The sequence below is a fragment of the Odocoileus virginianus genome, chromosome 13, assembly GCF_023699985.2.
Source record: "Odocoileus virginianus isolate 20LAN1187 ecotype Illinois chromosome 13, Ovbor_1.2, whole genome shotgun sequence".
Classification (NCBI taxonomy): domain Eukaryota; kingdom Metazoa; phylum Chordata; class Mammalia; order Artiodactyla; family Cervidae; genus Odocoileus; species Odocoileus virginianus.
Window position 1 is genome coordinate 31,281,984 of NC_069686.1, and position 27,767 is coordinate 31,309,750.

The window sequence follows — 27,767 nt, forward strand, 5'->3', positions numbered from 1 at the left end:
GACTTCACTTCACTTCAGGACCAAAATTATTTGTTGAGATTATGGAATTATCTAAAAAAGACTTTGACTATATGAACATTTACTTTCCCAAACAAAACTGACAGATTTTCTAAGACATCACATCAAGCTTCTACTGTGTTGCCATCTGTCTCAATACTGAAAACCTGAGTAATCTTTAAGTGGGTAAATCTTTAAATGAAATCCTCTTAGCATGACAAATGACTCTAATGGCATCTCTTAATGAACAAATGGCTACCAGCTTGAAAAATCTATGTCTCTGAAAGAAAAGTGCAACTTTCAATAGAAATCCCAAGGCCAGTTTTTTTTACTGGAGGTATTGGCCAAGCACTGGGGAAGGTCAAGGGCCAACACTCGTTAGAAAGACAACCATGGCAGTCCCATGCAGTCGTGTGGAGCAGAACCTGACTAGGGCAAGGAAGCCACTAGTGGTAGGAAACAATATAGGCAGCTGTTGTCAGAATTCAAGTAAAAAATGATAAAAGGTGAAGGAAGAGAGAGGAAATAGATTTTGAGGGGAAGGAAATGGGGATGAGGGGATACAATGTTTAAAGTTAGAATGGACAAGAAGCTCAGACAGCTTTGGCAAAGAAAGTTTCTGCCCCCCTCTCCTGAGTTGTCTGTGCATCTACAGCTCCTTCAGGGCCTTGTTCTCTTTTGCCTTCAGAGGCCACCATTCACTTGGCTGCTACTTGCCAGATGTTGGGATCACAACCCTGGCCTCAGGGAAGTGCGATGTGCAGAAGGTTATATTTTGCGGTGCTCTTCTTTGCTTTGATTGTCCCATACTCCCCAGCCCCCACCACCACTCAAGTCTGTGCAGATGTTAATAATAACTGAAGGTGAGAAACAAACGAAAGAAACGACAACGTAAAGGATAGATTACAAACTGTTCATGAAATAGAACTTTCCAACAGTTTAAAGGAAAAGAGCAATAAAAAGCTTACCAAAAGAGCACACCCCGATTCCTAGCCTTGCTTCCTAGCCTCAAGTTCCAGGGTAATTGACTCTCCTTTTAGAAAATGTGGTGCTGGTGCTTAGTTGTGTCCGACTCTTTGTGACCCTTTGGGCTATAGCCCACCAGGCTCCTCTGTCCAGGGGATTCTCCAAGCAAGAATACTGGAGGGGGCTGCCATCTTCCTGACTCAGGGATCAAACCCACACCTCCTGTGTATCCTGCCTTGCAGGCGAATTCTTTACCCATCTACCCATCGAACCACCAGGGAGTGCGGGGGAGTGCCTGTCTTCAGGTCTCTATTCTACACGTCTTTATCATGGTTTGCCCTACTCATGGTAGTTTAATTTCATGAAAGATCCAGCCCTCTCTCCAATCAATGCAACCCACAGGATATTATTATATTTGTATATTTGCAGCAACACCGTTCCCAAGCCTGAGTTAAGCATTATGAAATAACACGATAGAGGGTCTCTAACAGCACAGCCCCTTGTAGAGTTTGCATTTCAACTTGTGCCCACTGGTAGCAGTGAAGATTTGCCACCTTATTCTTCTTGGTCATCCACTGAATTCTACACGAGCATACCTCCCAAAGGCAAATAATAATTAGCAAAGACAATTCATATTAAAGAAGAGAAAAATTTCCCTAAATATAACATAATCTGCACCGAGTCTACCTTAAATGGAGATAACTGGCTACATTTTTATTCAGTTATGTTGATTCTCACTTTGTTCATCCTCCTGCTTCTAACCATGCCCAGATTCCTATAGGTCTGTAAGAAACAGGATGCATCACAGTAACCTTTTCAAGTGACAGCAACTCCCTTCCTACACAAAGATGTTGAAATCATGGAATTATTAAAGAGTATAGATATAAATGTCATGTGTTTGTGTGTGTGTGTGTGTGTGCAAAGTGAGTGGAGGGTCTTTTTCCAGGTATAATTAACTTGGCTCTTTTAAGTATCTGATTTCATTTGCTATTTGAACTAATGTTTTGGTTCTTGGCTATACTAAAATATTCTGTAATCACAAATATTGCATAGTTCTAGGGAGCGAACAGACAAGCACGGGGTATAAAATACTTAAAGGGAAAGAACGTCTTAAATTTAAAAAAGAGAAGCAACTTAGCCAAAGTTTAAAAAGTGAGAATTCTTAAACTTTGGAATATATGGTTACAATTTGCTCAAGAATAAAGATGTGATCATGTGATGGGTTCCAATAAAATTTAACCTTTCAGTCTCTTAGAATTTATAACTTTGCTATTCTTGTCACTATGGTAAATGTTTTCATTCACAAGGATAAGGTGGATTCTAAGATCTCAACTGTAAAAATGGATGACTATTTCTGCTTCCACATTCATTTATTTAATGTAGTCTATGATTTCCACTATTTACAAATAACTGTAGATAGCCTAATGGCCAGGTCCTAAAAATTTCAAGATAAATTAGAGAGAATTTTTGCCCTTATAGAGGTCAGTTTAAGAGGGGAGATAGAGAAATAAACAAAAAATTGAATATGGGTCACAATAGAAAGATGTACAGAGTATGACAAGTAACTGATCAATTTTAGAGTGTGTAGGTTAGAGGTGTAGGGAGCATGGCAGTGTTGGTGTCAGGAAAGATTTCACAGAAGCTAAAGCCCTTGAACTAAGTATTGAAGGATAGACAGTATGGGAAGTTCATTCCAGCCTGAGGAAAGAGCTTGTGCAAAGGTACTAATACATGAAGCAACACAGGCAACTTGGGGAACCAGTCTTAATTGACTAGGAGAGGGAGCTGAGGCTGGTGCATCAACAAGTAAAGAGGTGGGAGATACACAGGGACCAAAAAGGTTGCTGTGTTTCCTGTCTCCAGCTTTTACCACTAAACTCTCTGTTGTGATGGTAGAAGGGTTTACTGTCTCTGAGACAAGAAGAGTCTCATCCTCCCTGGAGTTAGTTGCTCAGTCATATATGACTCTTTGCGACCCCATGGACTGTAGCCCGCCAGGATCCTCTGTCCATGGAATTTTCCAGGCAAGAATACTGGAGTGGGTAGCCATTCCCTTCTCCAGGGGATCTTCTTCACCCAGGGACTGAACCCAGGTCTTCTGCATTCAGGCAGATTCTTTACCTTCTGACCCCCCAGGGAAAGAGGTTTAACCCAAAATGGGCATTCTTATTTGATTTTGACATGCCACTCCCTATGTGACAATACGAAATGCTCCCTCCCCCCCTGCCCAGTAACAGTAACATAATAAATTATATCTTATATGTATTCATCAATATTAGTCATCAGGTAAGTTCTGTATGTGCTATGCCCCAGCACTAAGGCCTTGAACAGGTAGGTAAGGTAAGTATTAGAGACATGTATATCTCTTTTCAATTCAAATGGCAGAAAATTCAGTCCCAACTGACTGTAGCTAAAGAGAACCGATCTACTCACATGAGAATCTGATGGGTCTCATGAGCTTCAGGAACAGCTTGATCCAGGCTCAAATATCTTGAACTCCCAATTCCCCTCCATCTCTTGGATCCATTTTCTCTGTGTCAGCTGCATTTGCTAGCAGACTCCTTTGCCTGTGGTGGCAGTTTTCATCTTTTCATGCTGAAGTCGTAAGAACAAAAAAAGGGAGAGATCATTCCTGGTGGCTCCCACACATATCCTGACTGTCCTGGTGGCTATTTGGGGTGCTGATTGGTCAACGTAAGGAAGAACTAAGGTAAGCACTGGTACAGATGAATGAGGTCCAGGTGGTATTTGTGTGATGATTCATCTGCCACGACACATCTGGATACTTGAACCATGACCTCAGGGGATTCGTTTGCCGTCTACCCCGGATTCTGTACTTCCACAACTCCTCCAGTATCAGCTCCCAGCTCCTTGTCTCTTCCTCAGGAAACATGGATCACTGTTCCTCTCTCCCCATCTATGTGCCTGTGGGCAGCCTCTTCCTACTTTCAAGGAAACACTATCCCCCTCTGAAGCTCCTTCAGGATATTGAGTCCTGTCCGGAAACCCTTTTCCCTGAGAATTTAGGATTCTATAAAACAAAGCCAGAAGCATGCATATATTACTTTTGCCTTTCTTTTCTCCATGTCTTGGACAGTGAACATTTAGCAGGAGACCTGCTCACAGACGTGGGAAGGGAGGACAGAAGCAATAGCAGAAAATACAAGGAGGGAAAAAAAGTGTAAACATCATTTAGATTTCAAAATATTATCCCAAGGACTCACTCACACGGCATTTCCAATTGGTAATACAGAAAGTTCTGGGTTTTTTCCTTTCCTTCTCTCCCCCTCCTTTCTCTCTCTGATATGAGCAAACAGACAGACCACTGGCAAATAAGCTGGTAAATGAGTAGCCCTTATATAGAATGTGTGATGTAATTGTCCTGACAGGTATTACATGCTACTTTTCTTTTTAGGATGGAATTTATATATCAGTCTCAGCTAAGTATAGCTCCGATCTGACTAATACAAACTTATAATATTTTGTGTTTGTAGTTTTGAATATTGTGACCACGGAAAATTGATTTTTTTAAATGTGTTGGGTTTCTGCTTTTTTGAGGACTGAATCCTTCATTAGCACTTCTAAATAGCACATTTAAACTAAAGAATTTCCAGCAAAAGAAAATCAAGGAGTAACAGAGTTTTTCATGTATATCATTGATGCCTTTCAACAGGATGTACAGAGTCAGGCTCCAAACAGAAACTGCTCTAAGAAGTCAACACAGGGAGAATTTAACCCAAAGAATTTGTAAAAACAGGTGATGAAAGGGAGAAGAGAGCCCCCAAAGAAGGCAGTGACTCTAGGATAAAACAACTATCCTAAAAAAATAGGATAAAACAACTGTAATTCTTAAGTGAGAGGAATAAAGGGAAAAGCTAATGTTACTGGAGCCCAGGGTCAAGGGTCACAGGGCATTTGGGCTTCCCTGGTGGCTCAGAGAGTAAAGAATCTGCCTGCAATGCAGGAGACAAGTTTGATCCCTGGGTGAGGAAGATCCCCTGGAGAAGGGAATGGCTACCCACTCCAGTATTCTTGCCTGGAGAATTTCATGGACAGAGGATCCTGGCGGGCTACAGTCCATGGGGTCACAGATTCAGACAGGACTGAGCGACTAACACTTTCACTCTTCAGAGCAGGGGGTTAGAGGAGGAATATTCTGACTTGCCCCATCCTCCAGCTCTCTCCTTTCCTGCTTCCCACTGGTCACACCCAGCTGGCACTTGCTCCTCAGGGAAGGCAAGGCAACACTGCTCGCTGCTTGTAGGATCAGCTCCTCTGTGATTACAGACCAGAGACGGGGAGAGAAGAGCCAGGAATGGACCAGAGAGCACACAGGCCTGCAACCCTGAAGCCTCCACTAAGAATTTTTAAAAATTCACTGTTAACAAATCCAGGTTTGATGTTATAATTTATGCAGGAAGAACAAAGTTGTCTATAATGAGTCCCATCAAGGAGTTACCAAAGGCTCTACAACTTGGGGATAAATCATTGAAATCAGGAAAAAAAAAAAGGCCAGTTACATATGTATGTTCATATTTTGAACTGATGTTGGAAGCTCTGTTAATTTTGCTGAATTTAGTCAACCTTCTTTTTAAGAACACCACCTACCTTTATTTCTTGGCTTTTTAAATGCAGAAAGCTCCTAGCTCTATAAGCTTGCTTGCCCCTTTCTTTTCATTTGGAATACTGAGAACCCAATAGCTTTTTATTGTTAGGCTTCTGTTTATCCATTTAAAGGTTACTGCATTAGCTTATACTAGGACTTCAATGATAGTGTCCAAAATGAATTTTCTATCACCAAAACTATTTTCTATCTCTACTGCACTACTGCACGGGAAACAGCAAATGTTTGTGCTCATTTCTTTGAAGCCTCAACCTGGCTGGCACAACTCTCTAAACATAGATCATGATTAACTGAGTAATAAGGCAAGACTGCACAATAGTTCCTCTAATAAATTCTTCAATACAGTTACCTTAGAGAAGTCTTTTCAAAGGATTTAACTTCAGGTACACAGAAACTTTGGAAATATAGAGAAATGTCCACATGCTAAAACATTCACTGTTTTAAAAAATTGTAACAAGCTTTATGGTGTCAAGGAGATCCAAATAAAAGATTTCCAAATTTTCAGTATCCTACTTTTTATTTTTACAAATTTCAGCATGATGGTTCTGGGTTTTTTTTGCTTTTACTTTGAGAAAACTGATTGTTTCACTCGTACTTCTACTGGTCCTAGAACTAAGCTTTTTTTCACCTCTCTAAAATTCAGCATGTTTCTGGTTTAGTCTGGATACTCTTAATTCTCACTCTGTTAAACTTTTTTTTAATTAAAATTTATTTATTTTTAATTGGAGGATAACTGCTTTACAATATTGTGTTGGTTTCTGCCATATATCAACATGAATCAGCCATAGATATATGCATGACCCCTCCCTCTTGAAGCTCCCTCCCACCTCCCACCCCATCCCACCCCATCCCACCCCTTAAGGCTGTCACAGAGCACCAGGTCTGAGCTCCCTGCATCATACTGCAAATTTCCACTGGCTATCTAACTTTACAGGAGATAATGTAAGATGTATGTTTCAATGCTACTCTCTTAATTTGTCCCATCCACCCCCCCAAATCTATTCTCACTCTTAAAGTTTAAGTTCCATTCCATGGAGAATGGAACTGGCCACATGAAAAAAGGATAAGAAATAAGCAAAAGAGTTTAAAACAATATGAGAAGTTGGAAGTTTCAGAAAAGTAGCAGTGAAAGAAAAATACCTCTTTATAAACTGCAGAAGAAAGAACCTTAAGATGAAATTAAATCAGAGATACAGAACATTTTATGGAAAAGGGAGACAGATGTGCCTTTGGAACCGGGAAAATACTGGTTAACTTTTAGTTGTGATCACACTTTGGTGGTGTCTATGTGAAGCAAATGCTTTGGCTCTAAACTTGTTTCTTCCCCTTTTATGTTTTCTGCCTTCACCAACCTGGAGACAGGAGAATGAGGTAAATTTTGACTCTCTGGTGGTCAATGAGATAACTTTTGCTTGTCTTATAAATACTGCTGATGGATAAACAATTTAGTGTCTTTCAATTGAAAACTTCCTCCTAAAAACCATACAAGCCAGGTTTGGGGGCAAAATTGGAGAAAGTGGTCCTTGAACATTTTGCTACTCATAATTTATTCACTCACGTGGTGAATATGACATTGGAAAGGGCCTAAGATATCATCAGACCATAATTGTGTTTGCTGTCATTTGAACAAAGCAAATAGTAACAACTATTTTTTCCTCTTAATATAGTTTTAATGATACAGATGAATTCATTCTTTTTCTGAAGTACTCCTAATGTATTTTCTTCCTGAAAAATGAACAACATAATAAACTACAGGAAGATTAAATAATTTTATATTTGGTTACCTTTTTCCCATAAGACAAGTTAGTAACTTTACACCTGAACCCAGTTATGTCCTTTAGATGTTAGTATTGAAAGGGGCTTAGAAACCACTTGTCCTTCATTTTGGAGATGAGGAATCTGAAGCAGAGACAGACTAATTTCTGCAAGAAGGCATAGAGAGAAACAATGACAATATAATTAAAACCTGAAAACCGGCTCAGTCAATTCTTCACTATATTATTTTGTCCTGATTGTGAGCCAAGAACCACTTTCTCAGCCCCTTTAATTCATCCTATCCATGCCTGGTCACTTCAAAACTTTCTGCAAATTACATATAAGCATCCCAGAAAATGTGGAGTTCATACACCTGAGATCTTTCGCTCAAGAAGAACTACTATTCTTACTAGTCTATTAATTGGTGGTTCCTGGAACAGACAGACTGCCTCCAGTTGTATATGGGCACCATAATAGAAAGGAGGAGTGTCCGGATGTGTGACAGAATGGCCTAAATATGGTAGCTAGAGCAGAAAGTCCCAAGGACCAAAAAAAAAATTACTTAGAGAGAAAGCCCCCTTTAAATGGCAGCACTGATGAAAGCTAGGACGTTAGACTTTGGAAAATTCAAATGTTCTGTGTTCAAGGCCTATGGTACGTTCAAGGCCAAAACGACACGTAAAAAGGCTCTAGGACTAAGTGCATGAGTCATGGAATTCACGCCCACGCTGATTCTACTGCACACCCTTTATACAACTACCCAAATGAAAACAGTAACACAGGCCTGGCCCCATAAAAACCTATATAAATAATCCCGCTGGAGTTTAGGAAAGCAAGCATACTGTCCAGATAGGATGTAGGCAGAACTCAGCGAGATGCAAACATAGGCATATACTTTAAAATACGCTAGATGAGGCCGTTTAACGGGGAAGTGTTTTTGTTTTGAATAAAGGACCTATTGCCATAAACACACCTGACCTGAACTAGAAAGGCGTGTGAGAAAGCAGAGCAAGCATAAGTTGTGTAAATCAATGGAGGACTAAGTAACTCAGCGACCTGTTAACTAAACTCGTTGACAAGTTCCCGGCGCCAGCCCCCTCCCGGGTGTGGAAGGAGGCCCCCTCTTGCCCGGGAGGAGAAGGATGGGTCTCGACCCCGGGGTCTTCCCGCCCGCTCTGCTAAGTCCTTCCCACACGCGCGCACCGCTCCGGGCTGGGCGGGGACAAGAGAGTACGGAGGGAAGGGCCGAGCACGGCCTGGGAGGGCGGAGGGAGGCCGAGGAGGAGGGCGGCGGGCGGTTTTATTGTTTCCTTTCGCCCTCCTCCTCCCGCGCCTCGCCCCGGCGTCACTGGAAAGCAGCCCGAGCCGCCCGGCGGCGGGTTATTTATAGCGCGGGCTGCGCGCGCGTCACGGAGCCCGGCCCGACTGACGGGGCCGCTGACGCGCTTGGCCGCGGGGCCGAGTCCGCGGGGCTGCGCGCCGGGCGCCGGCGACAATGGGGTTCTGTGTGTGCAGCTGCCGTCGCCGCTGGGGGCCGGGGGAGGGGGGCGGGCAGCCGCTCCCCGACCCCCCTCCCTCTCGCGCGCGACCCCCCGAAAGGTAACCGGCCTCTTCTGCCCCTGGCTGGGCCCCGCCAGCTGCTTTTTTCTTTTCTTTTTTAAAAAATTTAGTCAGTAAGTTTCCCTCGCCCCAACCGCTTCCATCTCCCCCGCTTTCCCTTCTGGCCCCCCAACATGACGAGACAGGGGACTTTAGCCGGCCGGGGGCGACCGCTTTGTGCGTCCCGGGGAGCGGGAGCCGCCCAAGGCGCGCCCAGCGGGGGACGCGGTGACCGAGGGGCCGGGAGCGCCGGGCAGGTAACGTATCCTGGACCAGGAGCGGGGGCTTTGTCTGGGTCGGGGGAGGGGAGCTGGGGTGGGTGTGGGCGCCGGGCAGCCCTTCTGGGACTCCTGTCTCCCCTCCACTCCCCGCTCTCCGCCCCGCTGGCCGGCGCGCAGAAAGCCAACCTGGGTGTGTGGCGCGAGAAGCGAAAGAGAAACTTCTGCGTGACTAGCTGAGGCTCCTCCGAGAGGCCAGGACGCTAGAGGCCCCCAGCCCCCACCCCGCCGCCGCCGCCGCCCCTCCCCTCCCCCGCCCGCTCCCCCTCCTGCTCCCCCTCCTCGCCGGGGACTTGGGGGCCCTCCCCTCGCCCGCCCCCGCCCCGCGGAAGGAGGAGCTGGCGAGGATTTTAGGGACTTCCTGGGACTCGGAGACCGGCTCTGAACCTTCCCCTCTCAGCCGTCGGGAGCTGGGCAAGCTAGCTCCGGAGCCTTTCGCACGTGGCAGGCAGGCAGAGAACTTGCTGTGCCTTCTAGGAAATTGCAATCGATTTGTAATGCAGTTTCGCTAATTGGGAGTTCAAAATTAAACTTTAATAAAGCATTTGTGTCGTCTCGTCTAATTGTGAAAGCTTCCATCCGTCCTGGTAGATAGACTCTGAGTCTCAAGTTAATGGCGCTAAGCTAGATTTCCCCCCAAGTACAATTCCGTCAGCCGGCGTCGGCGCAGCTGGATTTCCGTTAGGTACAGATGTTGCTAATGGCAGCTTAAGCACGGATGGGCAGATAGCATACGGAATGCAACATGTTGCCATATGGCTCCGTTAGCCTTTCACCTCCAGGGATATCAATCACATATATTCTGGGAGGAACTTACTGACTCTCTGAACGGCAAAATGAATCACCTGGTACAATTTATATCCCTTGACCTGATACGTTATAACAACAGGAAGATAGCATCCCACAGTTTCTGTGGTATGAATTGAACTTCAGAGCTACATTTCAAATTTTATAACATCTATTTGTAGTGTGAGGGGCTCTGTCAAACCATTCTGGCTGAAAAATCCCTTACTGTATTGTCCTCACCCCCCCCCCCCCCCACCTCTGGCTTATAAAGTTTAGCGAAACTGTTGTCTTGGTAATTGCCAATCAGCTGACCAAATACTAATTGAAGAGTATGGAGAAATAGAAAATACGATTTCCAGAGCTAGTTACTTAAGAGCAATCATTAGGAACACCATACTTTCGGAACTCCCCAAATTAATGTATTCCCAAGAAAAATCTATTTTGTGAATCGTTTCAATATAACTCCTAAACCCATTTAATAACTCTTTGAAATTCTGTTTTTTTAATACTTAATTTTTAGGAAAGTAACTTACAAAAATGTACTCGGAAATATGAAATATAAGGACCTTCTTAGCAAACTACTTTCTCTTCCCTCCCCGGCAGCCCACACCCTCAACTATGCGGGTACCTGAACTTGAATTCTGTATGTGGTGGTACTGGTGGTTAGTTTTTTTTTCTTCCGAACATGTCAGTGACAGCATACTGAAGTCACTGTTAGATCTTAGTAGAATGATTCTGTAATATTTACCAGGTCTTTTAAAAAATATCCTGGTGATTAATAAAATGTTTATTGACTGGCTCTAATTTCAGATTATAAACATGGTTGTCTTTTGCGGTATCCCTCCTTTTTCCTTCACTAATACAGAGAGGCAACACTTCAAGACAAGAAACTTAAGGGTAAAAAAAGTAAAATACTACAACTTTTAAAAAACTTTTTCCTACTAAGGGATATATGAAAGCTGTGGGCGTACTATCTTTTAAAAGATTTTGCTTCCAACAATACGTAAACCACATTAATTCATGTGAACTGATAAACTAGGGTAATACACAAAATAGACATAGTCTGAAAACATTTTCAGTCATACAAGTGTCATAATTCATTTTTAAATTACAAGATAACATCTCCTTTTTTCTTTTTGTAATAGGTGATGATTTGTTACCTAGTGCTTGAGTTTGGGCAATGATTTTGATAATTATGAAATAATATCTTTCATGTATGTAAATAGGAAAGTTTATACAGAACAAAATAAGATATATTTGAGTTATGACAACCCTTACTGGAAACTGTTTTGGGTAATCTTTTAATGGCTGAAATTGCATTTCTCTGTAGCATCAGCATTCAGTGAGTTTTAACCTTGATCTGTAGTGAGGCTGTTAATCATGACTACATCTCCATGACTTCTGAATAGGTTGTGAGTGTGTCCTTTAATCAGTCACACAGAACTCGCCTTATAAAGCTGTTATTGTCATGAGCAGATACTGCAGGCTTTTGTCAAGCCCCGTGATTATTAACGTGTTCGTTCTTCAAAAGCCAGGCTGAAAGTCCTGCTGTGCTTTATTGCACAATTCAAGTCCATTAGTACATAAAATCCTAAGCAGCAATATTTGCCTCTTCTCAAGTTAAAATATTACATATGTCGTTCATAATTTCAGGCCCATTTGTGGACAAAAACTATGTGTGTATTTGGTATACATATATAGTAACAAAAACAAGATATGCATCTTGCATCATGACTTATTTGAAGTGAAGATTTGATGAATGTCCATTGTTACTCTAGATGAGGTGGCTGGCTGCCAAGGCGATCCCTCTAGCTTGAAAGTACTGGCATTGTTATTGTCTATCAGGGAATCACTTTCTAATTTTTAAGCTCCCAACTTCACCTCCCTCTTTCAATATGGCCCTTGCATACTGCTAATCTGAGAATTTGTTTGAATGTGAAAACTTTTGAAAATGTGTTTGTATTGGCCAAGATTTTCATCAGTATTTCTGGTTGCCTGCTGGTTTATTTTGAGCTGGCAAGTATATTTTAATTGAAAGTGAAGAAATACTATCAGGACAAGGTATATTCCCCATGCTCTGAGTAATTTTAATTGTGATGTAATCCTCGGTGCTTTCTTATTATTCTTTACTTATGAGTGTATTTTAAATTATTTAAGATAGGACAGATTTACGCCTTTCTTAAGGTAATACAGGACAAGTTATGGATAGGCATTAGGCCTCTATTAGAATACTTCATTTGAGTGAGTGGGGGTGGGGAGGAGAGCCGTAGGAAAGAGTATACAGGCCCTCTGCACTGGCCCTGTTTGCTTTTCAAATTTAAGAACCCATATTGCTACGTTGGAAACTTGTTTCTCTTTTATAACCTTTCATTAAAAATATTTATTTTTTTTAAAACTGCCAATCTGTAAATAATTAACCAGCCAAGCAGGAAACAGTCTTTTATTCTCAACTATATGCAGCTTTGTTTTTATCTGGGTTAGTGTGAGAGCCCTGTAAATACATAAAAATTTGATTTGGTTTTCCTTACTTTGAAGATTGACAGAGGCTTCTTTAGTTACTCTTGTTCTATTTCATGTTCTGTATTCATATACTGAAATACAGTATTTTAATACATTTATAAGATTGTGTTTGCATTTATTTATGTTTCTTTTTTTAAAGCATGTAGCCTTGAATGTTTGTTCTGCCTTTTTTTTTTTCTTCACATCATTACTCTGGTACTGCTTGATGTAACTTGATTAGCTCCCTCCCCAGTCATGATTGGTAATTAAAATAGGCATTAAAATTAGTCACTTAGCAATTTTGCTGTTCAATTGGCAATTAAATTACTTAATTGCAATTAAAGTCCTAATTTTAATTGGCAAAATGATAGATGTAGATTTAAGATAATATGTATAAATACTTTAATAAGTGTCTATATAAGGATTACTTAATTACTCAACTTCAAGTTTATGCTGTTAACTTTAGAACTTTTAAGTGAGCAATGAAATTTATATTACATCTATTCAAAGAATATGGTAATTAGATTTATTACTTATCACTATAAGGGTCCTTGCTATAAGTTACTTTTGTAATGTTAAAATTGTAGGCTTGTTAATTGCAGAATTATGTTGAAGAAGAGGGCTAAAAAGAGGGCTATATTGTAATATATCAATAACATGTCTTCAGTTTTTATTAAATTGAAAAGTTCCTATACGCCAGTTAGTCTGAGGAAAAAAATCAAAGGTGGTTATTTTATCATTAAACGTAAAATTAAAAACTAGCTAGCTGTTACAATGAAGACTCTTGCAAAGTGTATGTATTTTATCTACTAAAAGAAAATCCTACATAGTACTATGATGGTTACTGATGTTATTAGCTACTTTTACAATTTTTAAGTGCCCTTGGTATTTTCTTAGCATATAGCACCTTATTCTCAGAACCTTTAAAGCATCTTTCATGACTTTGTACTTTTTATTGACTCCCATGTTTAGTGAAATTAGCAATGAAATCTAAAACCAAAGTAACCCTTCCTTGCTTAATCAAGAAGAAGTCTTACATAAGAAAATATTGATGATTGCTAGGTGTGGGAGGAGGGGAGAATGGAGAATTATTGTTAAATGGTTACAGAGTTAGAGTTTTATAAGATTAAGAGTTATGGGGGTGAGTAGTGGTGATGGGTGCACAACAGGATGACTATTTAACATGACTGAACTGTACATTTAAAAATATGAGATGGTAATTTTTATGTTTTTTACCACAGTAACAAAAAAAAGTATTAACTGGTTAATTTAAAAGTATTTAGGAGATAGTTACTGAGAGTCAAGAATTAGAGAAAAGATGAAGGATTTTTATTATGCAAAATACTTTTTGAGTGGCATGAGGTTTTACCATATGTTCAGTTTTATAATTTTAATTTACAAGTAGATGCTTCTAGAAAAAATGAGTACTGTTTTCTTCTGCACATCTTTACACATTTCTAGAACTGAGTTCTGTATCAAAGTAAGAAACAGTTTTTAAAATCTTTGGATTAAGTGATTTGGGGTGAAAACTGGGCTGGGTAAAACTGAGTAAAAGCCACAACTACCCAAAATGTAAATTACTAGCTAAGCATTTTACTTTTTCTCTAGGCATCTCACAGAAAAGGAAAAAATGATTGGTTGATTAATATCTTTTTAATGCAAGTGAAATGGCAAAGTAAATAACCAGAAACCTTCCATATTAAAAAATGATTTTGTATTTTCAGAAACTGAGATTTTTTTTTTCAAAGTGAAAATTTCTATCACAAATATAAAACTGAATGACAACAAATGACATGAAATTTGTCCAAATATAACCTAAAATAATCTCATTTTTATGCTTAACATAGATTCCGTTAACTAATATTATGAAATATCTTCAAGTTACCTTGATTCTTATAGCATAACAGTTGTGTCTGTTTACTATATTTTAACTGTGAGAGCTAAGGGCCACTCTGAGTACATTTGGTGAGAATAGTGAAATAAATCCCTAAAGATCCCTTTCCCACACATTATTATAGAAAAGCCTTATGGAATTAAGGATTCCATAGAATTAAGAATTAAATCCATGTTTGCTTTCTAAATCATATCAAAAATCTCAGTTTTATTAAGTATAATCTGCTTAGCCTTGCATAAAATAAAATGCTTAGATTTAGATTTGAGTATGTATACATTGTTTTTTATGAAAATATTTTTTCTATATATATACCAATATGGTCTGCTTAATACTGGCTAATATCATAAAAGACAATATTATTTTCCTATGTGCTTTTTCTGAGGTCATCTAATATTGTATATTGACAGAGATAATAATTTTGTAATTTTAGTTGGTTTCAAAAAAAGGAGCTACTTACAGGTAGGCTCAGTTTTTATTCCCATTTATTTTAAATTGTTAAAAATACTGACCTTCATTTGGGGTAACTTTATGTATTTATACATGGCAATAATTTAAAGTTATATCAGATTCTGGGCCCTGAAAGAAACATTATTGTCATTTTAATTGAGTTATAAAGTAGTTTATATTCAAGAATCTATTTACGTTCAAGAATCTTGCAGGATTGCAGTCATATAAATGCAGAATTTCAGTTTTTTAGCCTAGAGCATCATTTGAACATTTTCTAAAAGGTTGTTCAATTCTACATTTTGATTCCATTATATATGTAATTAAACCTCTATGCACAAAAGCATTCTCTTATGTACTAGCAAATACACCCACAGGAATCCTCTTCTAACTATAATTTATTTAAACATGTAATCATAGGATTTTAAAACATGCTTTCATTTTTCCAAACTATATGCCAATTTGAACTGCTTGGTGGTAAAATGAAAGATTTTATTACCATTTTGATTTTTTTTTCCCCTCTCTGTGACCTAACAGTGAGTTAAATACGGGTGGGCGGAAATAAAGAAAATCTATTGTTAACCTAATTCCAGTGTTAAACTGTTTCCCTTTTTGAGAAAAATAGAAGAGAATCAAAGATTTGTAGTTATTTATGAATTCCAGCAGAATATGAATGTCTGGGCCTGCTGCAAGATCTCCTGGAGCTTGACCTAAGTAGTAAATAGCTAGAGGGGTGGGTGTGTGTGTGCGCGCGCTTGTGCGTGTATTTGTATGACGGTGTGTGCTTGTGTGTGTGTGTGATGGGGTGTGTGTGTGCTTGTGCGTGTATTTGTGTGATGGATCATCCTGAATGTTGTGGAGTCAGGCCCCCTACTGACAGCATCAGTCAATTACAGACATTGGCCCTTCTACTGAGACCTGTTCCTTGCATGAGAATCTGTTGGGGACCCAACAGTCTGGTGTTTTGAGCGTGGTGGTTCTTTCTTACACTTTCTAATGTCTACCGGATCCCTTCCACCCGGAGCACATCGAAGCCCTACCAAAAACGCCAGCCCCAAAAACAGCTTACTCAATAATTGGTCTAAGAGAGTCTATCAGTCTTGATTCTGATGCGCCTTAAGAAGACACACTTCCTAGCAGCTATTGTAGAATAGGGATTTGAGGAGGAGAGAACTCATATGAATTGTAGAAAAGAAGGCCAAAAAGCCACTTCTTTCCCCTCGCATGTTGATGTTATATCCGATTCATTCCTAGTTACTAATAATTTGTTAACAAGCTGTGTGAAAACTGCGTTTCGATCTTGGGTGCATAAAAGACTTGAGCGAAGGCTCTGTTACCAAGAAGCCAGACTCGACAGGTTGCTGTGACAGAATAATGCTTTATATTACAGTGTTTGTCTTCTTGGAGTTCACTTTAAGAACTCCAGCACACCTTTTCCATTCACTGGGAGAGAATTTTCAAACTGTCCGCAGACTCACCCCAGGCTAAAGCCAATTATTTTTTAAAATGGTTTAAGGGAGGAGGAGCGTGTGGAGGGAATGCACCTCCTTAAGATCTGCATATTTGTGTTTGGAGAGTGGTGGTTACAACCTTAAACTTCTCCTGGCCCCCGCCTTCCTAGAAATATATTAAAAAATAATAACTGCCACCCCAGCATGGCTGCGCTTAAATTTCCGACTGCCTGAAAATAGCTGCTGGGAGCCTGACCCACCGCTGGGATCAAGGAAAGCACCCTCAGGCCGCGCCCTACTCCCTTGCGGAAGGGGAAGAGAACCCGGGAGGGCGCCACAGAGCTAGCGCTGCTGCTATTTTGGGCCCAGCTGGGCGGGTGCGTCAATGCCTGCGCCCCTGCGTCACCGCCACCCCCACCCCTTTCCTTCTCCCCGGCTCTCCAAACTCTCACTTTTTCCCTTTCGTTCGCGTGGAATCGCTTCTGCCCACAGGGCGCTGACGCTACCCAGCTCATGCTAATAAGCTATTCTTCCCCCTCCTCCCCTCGTCCCCCTACTTGCACACCCTCACCCGCCACCACAACACGCCCCCTCCAACAGACACACACACACACACACACACACACACACACACACACACACACACACACACACACACACTCTCTCTCTCTCGCACACACTTCCTGGTTTTATTTTTTCTCTTGCCCGCTAGGGCACACACACACACACACACACACACACACACACACACACTCTCTCTCGCACACACTTCCTGGTTTTATTTTTTCTCTTGCCCGCTAGGGCACCGCCGAGCCGCTGCGGCGGCTACAGCGGCAGTCGCAACATCTGGGGGAAACTTAAGGTGGTCACGTAGGTTTTCCCGAGGCTGCAGCGCGGAAGAGCCTGCGGCTTCTCGGGGCAGCCTCCGGGCACTTGATGGCAGTGCCTCTCTCGCCGCTGAGGAGCAGGAGGCGGCGGGAGCGGGCAAAAGGCGGGGCTGGGGGTGAAGATTAGGACTGAGCGGCTCCGGGACTTGGAGAGCTCTCAGGCGCTTTCGGCCGGCCAGTACTGGGAACCTCAGGATGAGGGGTGCATAGGGGTCCCCCAGTCTGGAAGTCAGCCACACCAAGAGGAAGGGGCGGCTGCAAGTCTTCGCGGGCGGGGGGAAGGGAATGCCTCCGAACCCTCCCTCCCCAGGTGATTCCCCCGAACCCTCCCTCCCGGGGTGACTCCCCCTGCTCCACTGGAGAAGTCCCAAAGCCCGGCCAGCTCGGGTCCAGGAACCAGGAAGCGGGCTGACTCCCGGGAGAAGCTGTTTCTTTCCTGGAGAGCGCCTTGTGCCCTCAGTCTGGAGGGTGGATTGCCTTGCGAATCGGAGTCGGCCGAAGCTAGGGCGACTGCGAGGGTGCGGCGAGCTCCGGCCGCCTGCCTGGCCCTCTCCTGGGAGAGCTGAACCCACACACAGTGCGCTTCGGAGAGAGCCAGCCAGCTCCGCCCCCTGTATCCCCGGGTTTAGTCTTGCCCCCTTGGCTCACAGATTATGACTTCGAGAGAGATTATGGCTTCAGAGGAGGGTCGATTTATTTTCCTAAAACTCGTGGAAAGGCAGGAGTTAATGGGCACCCAGGAGTGTCGAAGTATTAGAGTTGGTAAAAGGTGAGACTACAGCACCTTTCTGCAGAACACACCTGTTGCCCGTTGCTCGGCTGCATTGTCTGCGAAAGGAAAGAGGGCGACGCCTCACTCTGACTTTTGGGGTTCCTGAAGGGCTGGTTACGGCTACCCTTGCCTTTTCCCTCCCCTCCCCACGCACCACGTCCTCCCTCGCACAAGAGCCCTGCGAGGAAAGAAGGGAACACAGAAAATAGGCCCTCCTTACTCCCTTGCACTTTGGAGAGTGTGTGTGTTGGGGCGCGGAGGTGGGATATGCCAGAGGAGAAGGCCAGGGACAGGAAAAGAGAGAAAAGGGGGATGCACTGGGCTAGGGAAATCCCACCCCAACCGTAGGAGCCTCTGAGCGCCTCGTGTCATGGGACATCTGTACTCGCTTCCGCTAACGGGGGTGGCAGTCGTGGGTGGATGAGGTTAGGGCGCTGCCAGGCACGCCCCATCTCGTGCGATTCCAGGTGCTGGTACCTGGCCCACGCTTGGGGTCCCTTCCGCCCGGCTTTTGTTGCACCTTCCCCCACGTGTGAGCTGCCGGGCGGCAGCGGTGGCGCGGGGGTTTGGTGGGGGGAAGGTGAGGTGAGATGTCAAGGCGCTGCGGGTTGCGCGGACCTGGGTGGAGAGGTCACACCTCTTTCGGAAAAAGAAAAAAACCTAGCTGGCTACCAAGGTGAACCCTGAACAGTTCCCACCTTAAAATCGGCCCTGCTCGTGACGTCAGGTCGGAAATATACCAAAGCGAGCGCTGGCCAGGAGTCTGGGGAGAGCGGCCGCGCGGCGATTGGGCGGCGGGCCGCTGACGCGCGCTGACGCGCGGAGACTTTAGGTGAATGTTGGCAGCGGCAGCGCGAGCCACATAAACAAAGGCACATTGGCGGCCAGGGCCAGTCCGCCCGGTGGCTTGCGCTAGGCTCCGCGGTCCCGCTCGCCTGCCCAGCCGGCCGCCTTCCCCTGCTCCCTCCCCGCTCTCGGCGCCGCGATTCCCTTCGCCCCTCTCGCCCACCCCTCCCCGACCCTGCCACCCAGACTCCCGGAGGGAACTACACTTCGGCCGAGTTGAATGAATGAAGAGAGACACAGAGAACTCCTAAGTGAGTAGGTGCGGCTGGCACAGCTCGCGTTCTTTTATCCTTCTTTCTTCTTTTGCACGTCTCTTCTTTCTGTTTGTCTGGTGCAGGTTCTCTGGAAGTGGGCGCCGGAGGCGCGGAGCGCGAGTGGGGCCGGAGGATGGGGAGTAGGTGTGCGCAGCTCCAGAGGGCATTTGTCGGAACTCTTGCTTTGCCACCCCGCAGAGGCTTCCTGGCTCCTCATTGGTGGACGTGGAAGGGAGCTTGCACAGTTTGGGGAGCTGCGGACTTGCCCGCGGAAATGTGCGCAAAGTTTTCTCTTAGTGAGGAATTGATTGAGGTCTTTGGACACGTAGACTCCAAGTCCTGTGTATAAGAGGGGCCTGGACGCGGCCCAGAAAGTGACAGGGAGAGAGAAAGTTCTTCAGTTTATGTGTTGCTTGGGAACTGTGTCACCGCGAGTGGACAGCGTGCCCGTGTTTCCTGGGTATTGTTGAGTGAGGAGACGTGGTTGGTAGAGTGACCTGTTACTAAGTTGCTTGAAAATTTCTGGTTTTCACATGTGCCGCGCTTGTTTGTGAGTTTGAAAGAGAGAGACACAAAATATTTAGAGTAGTCCTGAAGCTGCGGAATTACCAGAGGGTTAATATCCAGCACAGGCGTTATCTGTCAAGGGCTGGGGGTGGGGGGTGGTCAGGAGTCCCTTTCTTTCTACTTATTCTGGTTACTCTCCCTCCATGAAGCAAGATTATGACGGGGGCAGGGGGTGGGGGAGGAAAAGAGACTTGGATGTTTGGCTTTCTTTTTCATTAGTAATAAAATTGTCTATGCTCTAGAATGCCTTCCAAGTGGGAACATCTGAAAATTACTAGGACAGAAGAATGCCTTGTTCCAGCAAGTAGGCAGATTGTGCAAGGCTGGATAGGGAAGGTGCTCAGCTTGCTCTGCTGAGAGGTGCTTCTATTGGATGCCAATATTGGATAAGCAGTATTTCCCTCTCTCTGCAACTCACCTAAGATGCTCTTGACAAAATACGGTCCCCTCTTTCCACCCCTTGGCCATTAAAGATGAAAGACATTTCCTGGAAAAGTGAATGCCAATTCACCTGTATCCCCAAACCCAGTGCTCAGTCAGAAGCTCTTAGGAAATCCAGATGCTTCCATTGAGATTGCCTTCAGGGCTCCCCAGGCCTTACTAACATTTTGTAACTTCCTAGGGGTGGAGGGAGAGATTGTTTTTACATTTTATATTCTTGACGTCTACTTTCCTTACCCTCTACTAGATGAAAAGCCAATTTCACCACAGGGGGAAAAAATCAGGAGAAGGTTCCAATGCTGTATTTTATTAAATCCTAGTTTCTTCTTATTTAGTTCTGAATTAAACTAAAATGGAAATGACACTCCCTCCCACCGCCCCACACACACCCAGCAAAGGGGCTAATTTATTTCATCATAAGTATTAACTAAGTACATGGAATAACTTTCCTCCTTTAGAATCCTCTGTCTGCCAAGATTAACACAGTCCATGGATGAAATTTTCTGTTTCCAGCCATCTCCTGTACACAATTCATTTTAACTGCTAAGTCTGATAAAGGCTACACATTAATTTCTAATTAAACAATCAAGAAGGGCACAGAAGGGCCTGCCTAGTGATACAGATGTCCAGCCAAATCAGTCCAGAAATTCACCCTAAGGCTTCCTGTGTCTTCATTTCAGGGAGGAGATCTGACAGGCTGGGCTCTCCACTGCTCTTCTAAAAATCTTGGAAACTTTGTCCTTCACTGAATTACGACACTGTCCACCTTTAATTTTCTCCAAAACGCCTGTAACTCGGCTGAAGGTTAGTGCCACTTCATTTTTCCCCCCTCCCTTGAGTTCCTTAAACGTCAAGAAATAGGGCAATGCGAGCGATCTTTCCCCGCAAACCCTGTAACTTAAGTTTTTCCCCAACCCATCGCCTTCGGGAACAAGTTTCTCATTGTGCAATTCAACTTCATTTCTGGATTGAGCTCGCTGAACCCGAGCTTCAGAGGAAAGACTCATGGGAATGGGAATGCTCCTGAAAGGGGTGAAGGGGGAGGCGTTGGAAATATCCGGGAATGGAGACCCTAATAACTTTCCAGTTCAGGGTCTTTATTGGGTCAGCTTTTCCTTGCCCCGCACTGTTCCGATCTGCAGTAATCGCGCTCTCCGCCGTTCTTCTCGCGCCCCTTCTCGTTCTCTGACCGCTGCGGGCTGCCGGTGTAGCTCCAGGTGTAGCCGAGCCCGGGAGAAAGTGTTCACTTGACCAGGCTGAGTGTATATTACCCTGTTTCATTTCCAGCCATGCCTTGTGTTCAGGCGCAGTATGGGTCCTCGCCTCAAGGAGCCAGCCCCGCTTCTCAGAGCTACAGTTACCACTCTTCGGGAGAATACAGCTCCGATTTCTTAACTCCAGAGTTTGTCAAGTTTAGCATGGACCTCACCAACACTGAAATCACTGCCACCACTTCTCTCCCCAGCTTCAGTACCTTTATGGACAACTACAGCACAGGCTACGACGTCAAGCCACCTTGCTTGTACCAAATGCCCCTGTCCGGACAGCAGTCCTCCATTAAGGTAGAAGACATTCAGATGCACAACTACCAGCAACACAGCCACCTGCCCCCCCAGTCCGAGGAGATGATGCCGCACTCCGGGTCGGTTTACTACAAGCCCTCCTCGCCCCCGACGCCCACCACCCCGGGCTTCCAGGTGCAGCACAGCCCCATGTGGGACGACCCAGGCTCCCTCCACAACTTCCACCAGAACTACGTGGCCACCACCCACATGATCGAACAGAGGAAAACGCCGGTCTCCCGCCTCTCCCTCTTCTCCTTTAAGCAGTCGCCCCCCGGGACCCCCGTGTCTAGCTGCCAGATGCGCTTCGACGGGCCCCTGCACGTCCCCATGAACCCGGAGCCGGCGGGCAGCCACCACGTGGTGGACGGGCAGACCTTCGCCGTGCCCAACCCCATCCGAAAGCCCGCGTCCATGGGCTTCCCCGGCCTGCAGATTGGCCACGCGTCGCAGCTGCTCGACACGCAGGTGCCCTCCCCGCCGTCGCGGGGCTCCCCCTCCAACGAAGGGCTGTGCGCTGTGTGCGGCGACAACGCGGCCTGCCAGCACTACGGCGTGCGCACCTGTGAGGGCTGCAAAGGGTTCTTTAAGGTGAGCCAGGCCGGGGGCGGAGGCGGCAGGTGGGGCCCCTACTGCCCAGAGCCTCCGAGTGCTTGCTCCGCTGGGGCGCAGGCTCCGGGCCCTAACTGGCCCCCGGCGACTCCCCGGGTCCCTGGAAGCTGCCTTGCCGCCGCCCCTGGGCTGTGGCGGGGGCTTCTGGGTGCCTGAGAAAGGCAAGTAGGAAGGCGGGGAGACCCGGGGTCGCATCTCCACCCGAGACCGACCCTGGCCGCCCCCCGCCTGAAGTTGCTGGAGCTGAGTTGGAAGAGGGTCATTTGCATGTGCTGGGAGCTGTCTTCTTGGTTCAGATTGAAATTGGTTAGGACAGAGAACCGTGTCTGAGCTAACCAAGTGGAACAGAATTCCCTGTGGTCAAATTAAGTGATCTCTTTATTTCGCCATCCTGATTGAATAATCTTATCATTTTAAATAGAGAAGGTCTCTAAGGAATGTAAATAATATGAATGCCCACGAATTTGTATTTACTGAGCGTCTCCTTCTCCTTCTCTTGGCATATAAAACACAGCAAGGAGCGGAAGGTTAGCTCAAATGTTAACGCTATCAATTTTCTTCTGTTAAATGCCCTGGGGGAGGGGAAAGAAAAGAGAGAGAAAGGAAAAAGGAAAAAATAAAAAGGAGTTGTGTATGTGTTTGTTTATGGGGAGGGAGTGTGGACCCTGTTCTGTCAGAAATTGTCCCTGGATTCCCTGAATTGTTGGATTTTCAAGAGAAAAAAAAATTTTTTTTCCCGGCCTATATTGTCTCCTTTTGCAGCGCACGGTGCAAAAAAACGCGAAATACGTGTGTTTAGCAAATAAAAACTGCCCAGTGGACAAGCGGCGCAGGAATCGCTGTCAGTACTGCCGGTTTCAGAAGTGCCTGGCTGTTGGGATGGTCAAAGAAGGTAGGTTGGGACAAACAGCCCACTCCCCAGTCAGTCTTCGCCTTTGGGAAACTGCTGCCCCTATCCTAACCCCGCTTTCTACTTCCCAGAGCCGACTGCTGCCCCTATCCTAACCCCGCTTTCTACTTCCCAGAGCCGGGCGGGGGGAAGTGGAGGGTGTCTCCGGCTTTCTCCCACCCGCCTCTGGCCTCTAAGACCAGGCAGCTGCCTGCCAGCCCATTCTGCCCAAGAGAAAGCCGCCAGGCCCTCCTCGCCTTTAACTATACGACCCATTTGGACGAAGACATAAAACAACCCCGCATTTTTTATGCCTCTCGTCAGTAAAGGCTTTACAAGCAGTGGGGCCCTGAGCTGCCCGATGCGGGGGCGCCCCGGCGGCTGTGGCCTTCCCGGGGGAGGGCTCCAGGCGGCAGCTGGGTCCCGCTCGGGGGAGCCGCGCTCACCCGGCTCTTCCTTTGCAGTGGTTCGCACCGACAGTTTAAAAGGCAGGAGAGGTCGTTTACCTTCCAAACCGAAGAGCCCACAGGAGCCCTCTCCCCCTTCGCCCCCGGTGAGTCTGATCAGTGCCCTCGTCAGGGCCCATGTCGACTCCAACCCGGCTATGACCAGCCTGGACTATTCCAGGGTAAGAAGCTGGAGGGGGTTTCATTTGGACAAAACCGACAGATGGGCAGGACCCCTTCCCCACACCTGTCAGTAACCCCTCAGGCCCAAGGGACAGAGGAGGCGTGCAAGGTTCTGGCTTCACTGCTCTGGGCAGGGCCGCAGGAGACAGCTGGTGTTGCTGGGGGTGTGGACATGAACACAGGAAAGGGGAAGGAAAAGAAGATGGGCCACAGTGGTCAAATCTCTCTGAGGCCCCTCCCCAGTACCTGGGTGCACACAGGTACTCAACACACCAATGCCTCTGATGCCCAAACCAGAGGCGACGCTAAAGCCCCCACTTGGGTTCTAGCCCCAGTCCTCCATGGAGAAGCTTGAACCCCCGCCTTCTCTGGTGCTGTCAGGGAGAGGGACACCTGCTTGGGCTTGGGGAAGGGGAAGCAAGGGGGTGTCAGGAATGGCAGTGGGTGGGGGAATCAAGTGGTCAGATTCCTCTTTTACCCCAGCTATGAGGAATGTGTGGACTTTAATTGGAGGAAGTATGCCGGGCAACCTAGACGGCACTGCAATTTTATGAAGATTTGCAAAGGGTGACTCTGCTCAAGACCCACTCCGGGACTGGCATGAATACTAACGTGTCAATTGTTTTGTGGAGATAAGAGTGAACATTTCCCAGGGCTGGTTGGCACTGTATTTAGTCTGTATGAAAATGGTAATTTACATATTTAAAGCAGCGACCTCATAGCACCATCCCTAATTGAATTAATTGCCCCGGAACATCTAATTTCCTTACTGGTCAGAGAGAGGTTTAATTGTTATAAAAACCTGGCTCCCCTACTAGAAATGAGGTTAGCAATTTCACGGGTTATATATTTTAGAGAACCTCATTAAGTGCTTTTTAAAATGAAATTCCAGTTCCAGGCGAACCCTGACTATCAGATGAGTGGAGATGACACCCAGCATATCCAGCAATTCTATGATCTCCTGACTGGCTCCATGGAGATCATCAGGGGCTGGGCGGAGAAGATCCCGGGCTTCGCTGACCTGCCCAAAGCGGACCAGGACCTGCTTTTCGAATCGGCTTTCTTAGAACTATTTGTGCTGAGATTAGCCTACAGGTAATGGAAGGCTGGGAATGAAGGAAGAGAGGAATCAAGGAAAAGAAAGAGGAAAAGGAGAAAAGGGGTGGAGGGAGAAAGAGAGGAGAACAGATGTGAAATAAAAGAGAAGATAGGAAGGAAAGGGGAATAGATAAAAGGAAGAGAAGGGAAGCAGTGAGCATAGAAGCCTTATATGAATGGAGAATGGAGGTGGGATAGGGGGCGTTCTTGATTGTTATGAAATTAAACCCTTTCAAGGTCCACTGGTCTACATTTTATTAACTCTTGGGTAATTAGGTACCTCTTAAATCCCTCATTTATTGCTCTTCAAGTAATTAGTTGTTTAGCCTTTTTTTTTTTCTCTCTCTCTCTCTCTTTTTCTCCCCTCTCTCTCTTTGGTATTAATTGCAGGTCCAACCCAGTGGAGGGTAAACTCATCTTTTGCAATGGGGTGGTCTTGCACAGGTTGCAATGTGTTCGTGGCTTTGGGGAATGGATTGATTCCATTGTTGAATTCTCCTCCAACTTGCAGAATATGAACATCGACATTTCTGCCTTCTCCTGCATTGCTGCCCTGGCTATGGTCACAGGTCAGTACCAGAGGCACAGGGCATTTCTCCTCCTGAACTTTCCTTTCCCGCCGATCCTCCCTGGTCCTGGCAGCTAGCTAACTGCTTAGTGCATTCCTCTTTTGTTTCTGATTGTGTTTTCTGCAGAGAGACACGGTCTCAAGGAACCCAAGAGAGTGGAGGAGCTGCAAAACAAGATTGTAAATTGTCTCAAAGACCATGTGACTTTCAATAATGGGGGCTTGAACCGCCCCAACTATTTATCCAAACTGTTGGGGAAGCTCCCAGAACTCCGTACACTTTGCACACAGGGGCTACAGCGCATTTTCTACCTGAAACTGGAAGATTTGGTACCACCACCAGCAATAATTGACAAACTTTTCCTGGACACTTTACCTTTCTAAGACCTCCTTCCATGCACTTCAGAGAAACTGGAAAGAAACCTAAAACTGTCCAGAGGGGGCAAGTGACAAGGGCAGAGAGATCCCCCTGAGCTGTCTCAGCTCTAGTCAGCCCCCTCCCCTACCATACACCCTGACCCTTGATCCCTAAACAAAAAAAACAGAAACAAACAAAAAAAACAAAAACTGTTGCTATTTCCTAACCTGCAGGCAGAACCTGAAAGGGCATTTTGGCTCCGGGGCATCTTGGATTTAGAACATGGACTACACACAGTACTGTGGTATAAACTTTTTATTATCAGTTTAAAAATCATTTTATTGTTCAGAAGGAAGATTGCTAATGTATGACGGAAAACATTTGGCCACGTTTGGTTGTTGCAGTTAAAATAAATGTAATACACATACACACACACACACACATTGTAAGGGGACCCACAAGTATTGCCCTTTAAAAGACTTCAAAGTTTTCTGCTGTAAAGAAAGCTGTAATATATAGTAAAACTAAATGTTACGTGGGTGGCATGAGTTGAAGAAGGCAAAGGCTTGTAAATTTATCCAATGCAGTTTGGCTTTTTAAATTATTTTGTGCCTATTTATGAATAAATATTACAAATTCTAAAAGATAAGTGTGTTTGCAAAAAAAAAATAACTACACAAAAAAGGGACAAGCATGTTGATTCTAGATTGAAAATGTTATAGGCACTTGCTACTTCAGTAATGTCTATATTATATAAATAGTATTTCAGACACTATGTAGTCTGTTAGATTTTATAAAGATTGGTAGTTATCTGAGCTTAAACATTTTCCCAATTGTAAAATAGGTGGGCACAAGTATTACACATCAGAAAATCCTGACAAAAGGGACACATAGTGTTTGTAACACCGTCCAACATTCCTTGTTTGTAAGTGTTGTATGTACCGTTGATGTTGATAAAAGAAAGTTTATATCTGGATTATTTTGTTGTCTAAAGCTAAACAAAACTTGCATGCAGCAGCTTTTGACCGTTTCCAGAGTGCTTATAATATACATAACTCCCTGGAAATTACTGAGCACTTTGAATTTTTTTTTAACGTCTAAGATTGTCAGTTAATATATTATTTTATGTTTGAGTAAGAATTTTAATATTGCCATATTCTGTAGTATTTTTCTTTGTATATTTCCAGTATGGCACATGATATGAATCACTGCCTTTTTTTCTATGGTGTATGACAGTTAGAGATGCTGATTTTTTTTCCTGATAAATTCTTTCTCTGAGAAAGACAATTTTAATGTTTACAACAATAAACTATGTAAATGAACATAATTTTGTCTTCTTTCTGGGTTAGGTAAAAATGATTACTAAAAAGCAATATACAATAGACAGAATTGGAGATTGATTTGGGATAGGTCATTTATTCAACATTTGAGTTTCAAACTGAGAGCCTAGACCTATTCTGGCAAAATGAACTGGAAAATTGAACTAATTATCCAGAGAATTCAGAACAACATTTTTCCTTAACCAGAACTTTCCAGTGTGGCAGCATGCACTTATCAGAATCAGGTGAGAATATCTCAACTATTCTATTAACTTTGCTCTGAAAGCTAAGTGCAGCTTTCATAGGAGAAGTTCAGAAGACCCAATAGCATTTGAACTTTTCCAGTTTTGAAGTCCTGTTGGGTTTTTTGTCTTGCATAATGTTTAGAAAGTATCTTTTTAAGACTCAGTCTACACGGATTTGAAGTGTATTGTATATAATCTCTGGTTTTTTCCAATTTCTTGTAAAGGGTCTTGGAGGAAGAGTCGAGCATTTTGGTCCCTTTGGGTCAGTGGTCTTTGGCATAGAACAGAACTCAGTAAAGACATTTCTTACAACTTTTTTCCTCCTTCAGTGAATAGTGATGAGGTTCAATTTGCAGTCTTAGAATAATATACCTGTCTTAAAAGTTTCTTGGATAAAGAATAAGATATCTATTTGTCAGGTTCTGGT

At 44.4% G+C, this 27,767-nt stretch overlaps 2 protein-coding genes across 8 annotated transcripts in view; one reads left to right on the plus strand and one right to left on the minus strand.

The window, feature by feature from the left end:
• The window catches only part of GPD2 (glycerol-3-phosphate dehydrogenase 2), a 225,225-nt gene extending 221,665 nt beyond the window's left edge, over positions 1–3,560 (minus strand). Inside the window, exon 1 of the mRNA XM_020910460.2 lies at positions 3,397–3,560. The gene's annotated coding sequence lies outside the window, so the exon portion shown is untranslated. The remainder of the gene's footprint in view (positions 1–3,396) is intronic.
• A 5,186-nt stretch (positions 3,561–8,746) lies between these two features.
• Positions 8,747–27,103, plus strand: NR4A2 (nuclear receptor subfamily 4 group A member 2). 7 transcript variants are annotated; one of them, XM_020910471.2, is made up of 9 exons: positions 18,759–19,049; positions 20,741–20,864; positions 21,348–22,213; positions 22,997–23,126; positions 23,588–23,751; positions 24,645–24,847; positions 25,241–25,257; positions 25,362–25,419; positions 25,546–25,736. In XM_020910471.2, exons 3-9 carry the CDS (start codon positions 21,350–21,352, stop codon positions 25,631–25,633), a joined length of 1,524 nt encoding a protein of 507 aa, XP_020766130.1. In that variant the 5' UTR covers positions 18,759–19,049; positions 20,741–20,864; positions 21,348–21,349; the 3' UTR covers positions 25,634–25,736. The 7 variants fall into 7 exon arrangements, 6 of the variants coding, with proteins under 6 accessions (XP_020766126.2, XP_070332277.1, XP_020766130.1 ...); XM_020910467.2 differs by lacking the exon at positions 18,759–19,049 and adding an exon at positions 8,747–9,198 and having other exon boundaries at positions 25,241–25,419; positions 25,546–27,103; XM_070476176.1 differs by lacking the exon at positions 18,759–19,049 and adding an exon at positions 8,747–8,941 and having other exon boundaries at positions 25,241–25,419; positions 25,546–27,103.
• Positions 27,104–27,767: the final 664 nt, after the last annotated feature.

Coding starts and splice junctions, on each gene's coding strand:
- NR4A2 (XM_020910467.2), top strand. CDS start 21,350: ATGCCTTGTGTTCAGGCGCAGTATGGGTCCTCGCCTCAAGGAGCCAGC. Junction 23,752..24,644: donor CCAGCCTGGACTATTCCAGG/GTAAGAAGCTGG, acceptor ATGAAATTCCAG/TTCCAGGCGAACCCTGACTA. Junction 24,848..25,240: donor GTGCTGAGATTAGCCTACAG/GTAATGGAAGGC, acceptor TATTAATTGCAG/GTCCAACCCAGTGGAGGGTA.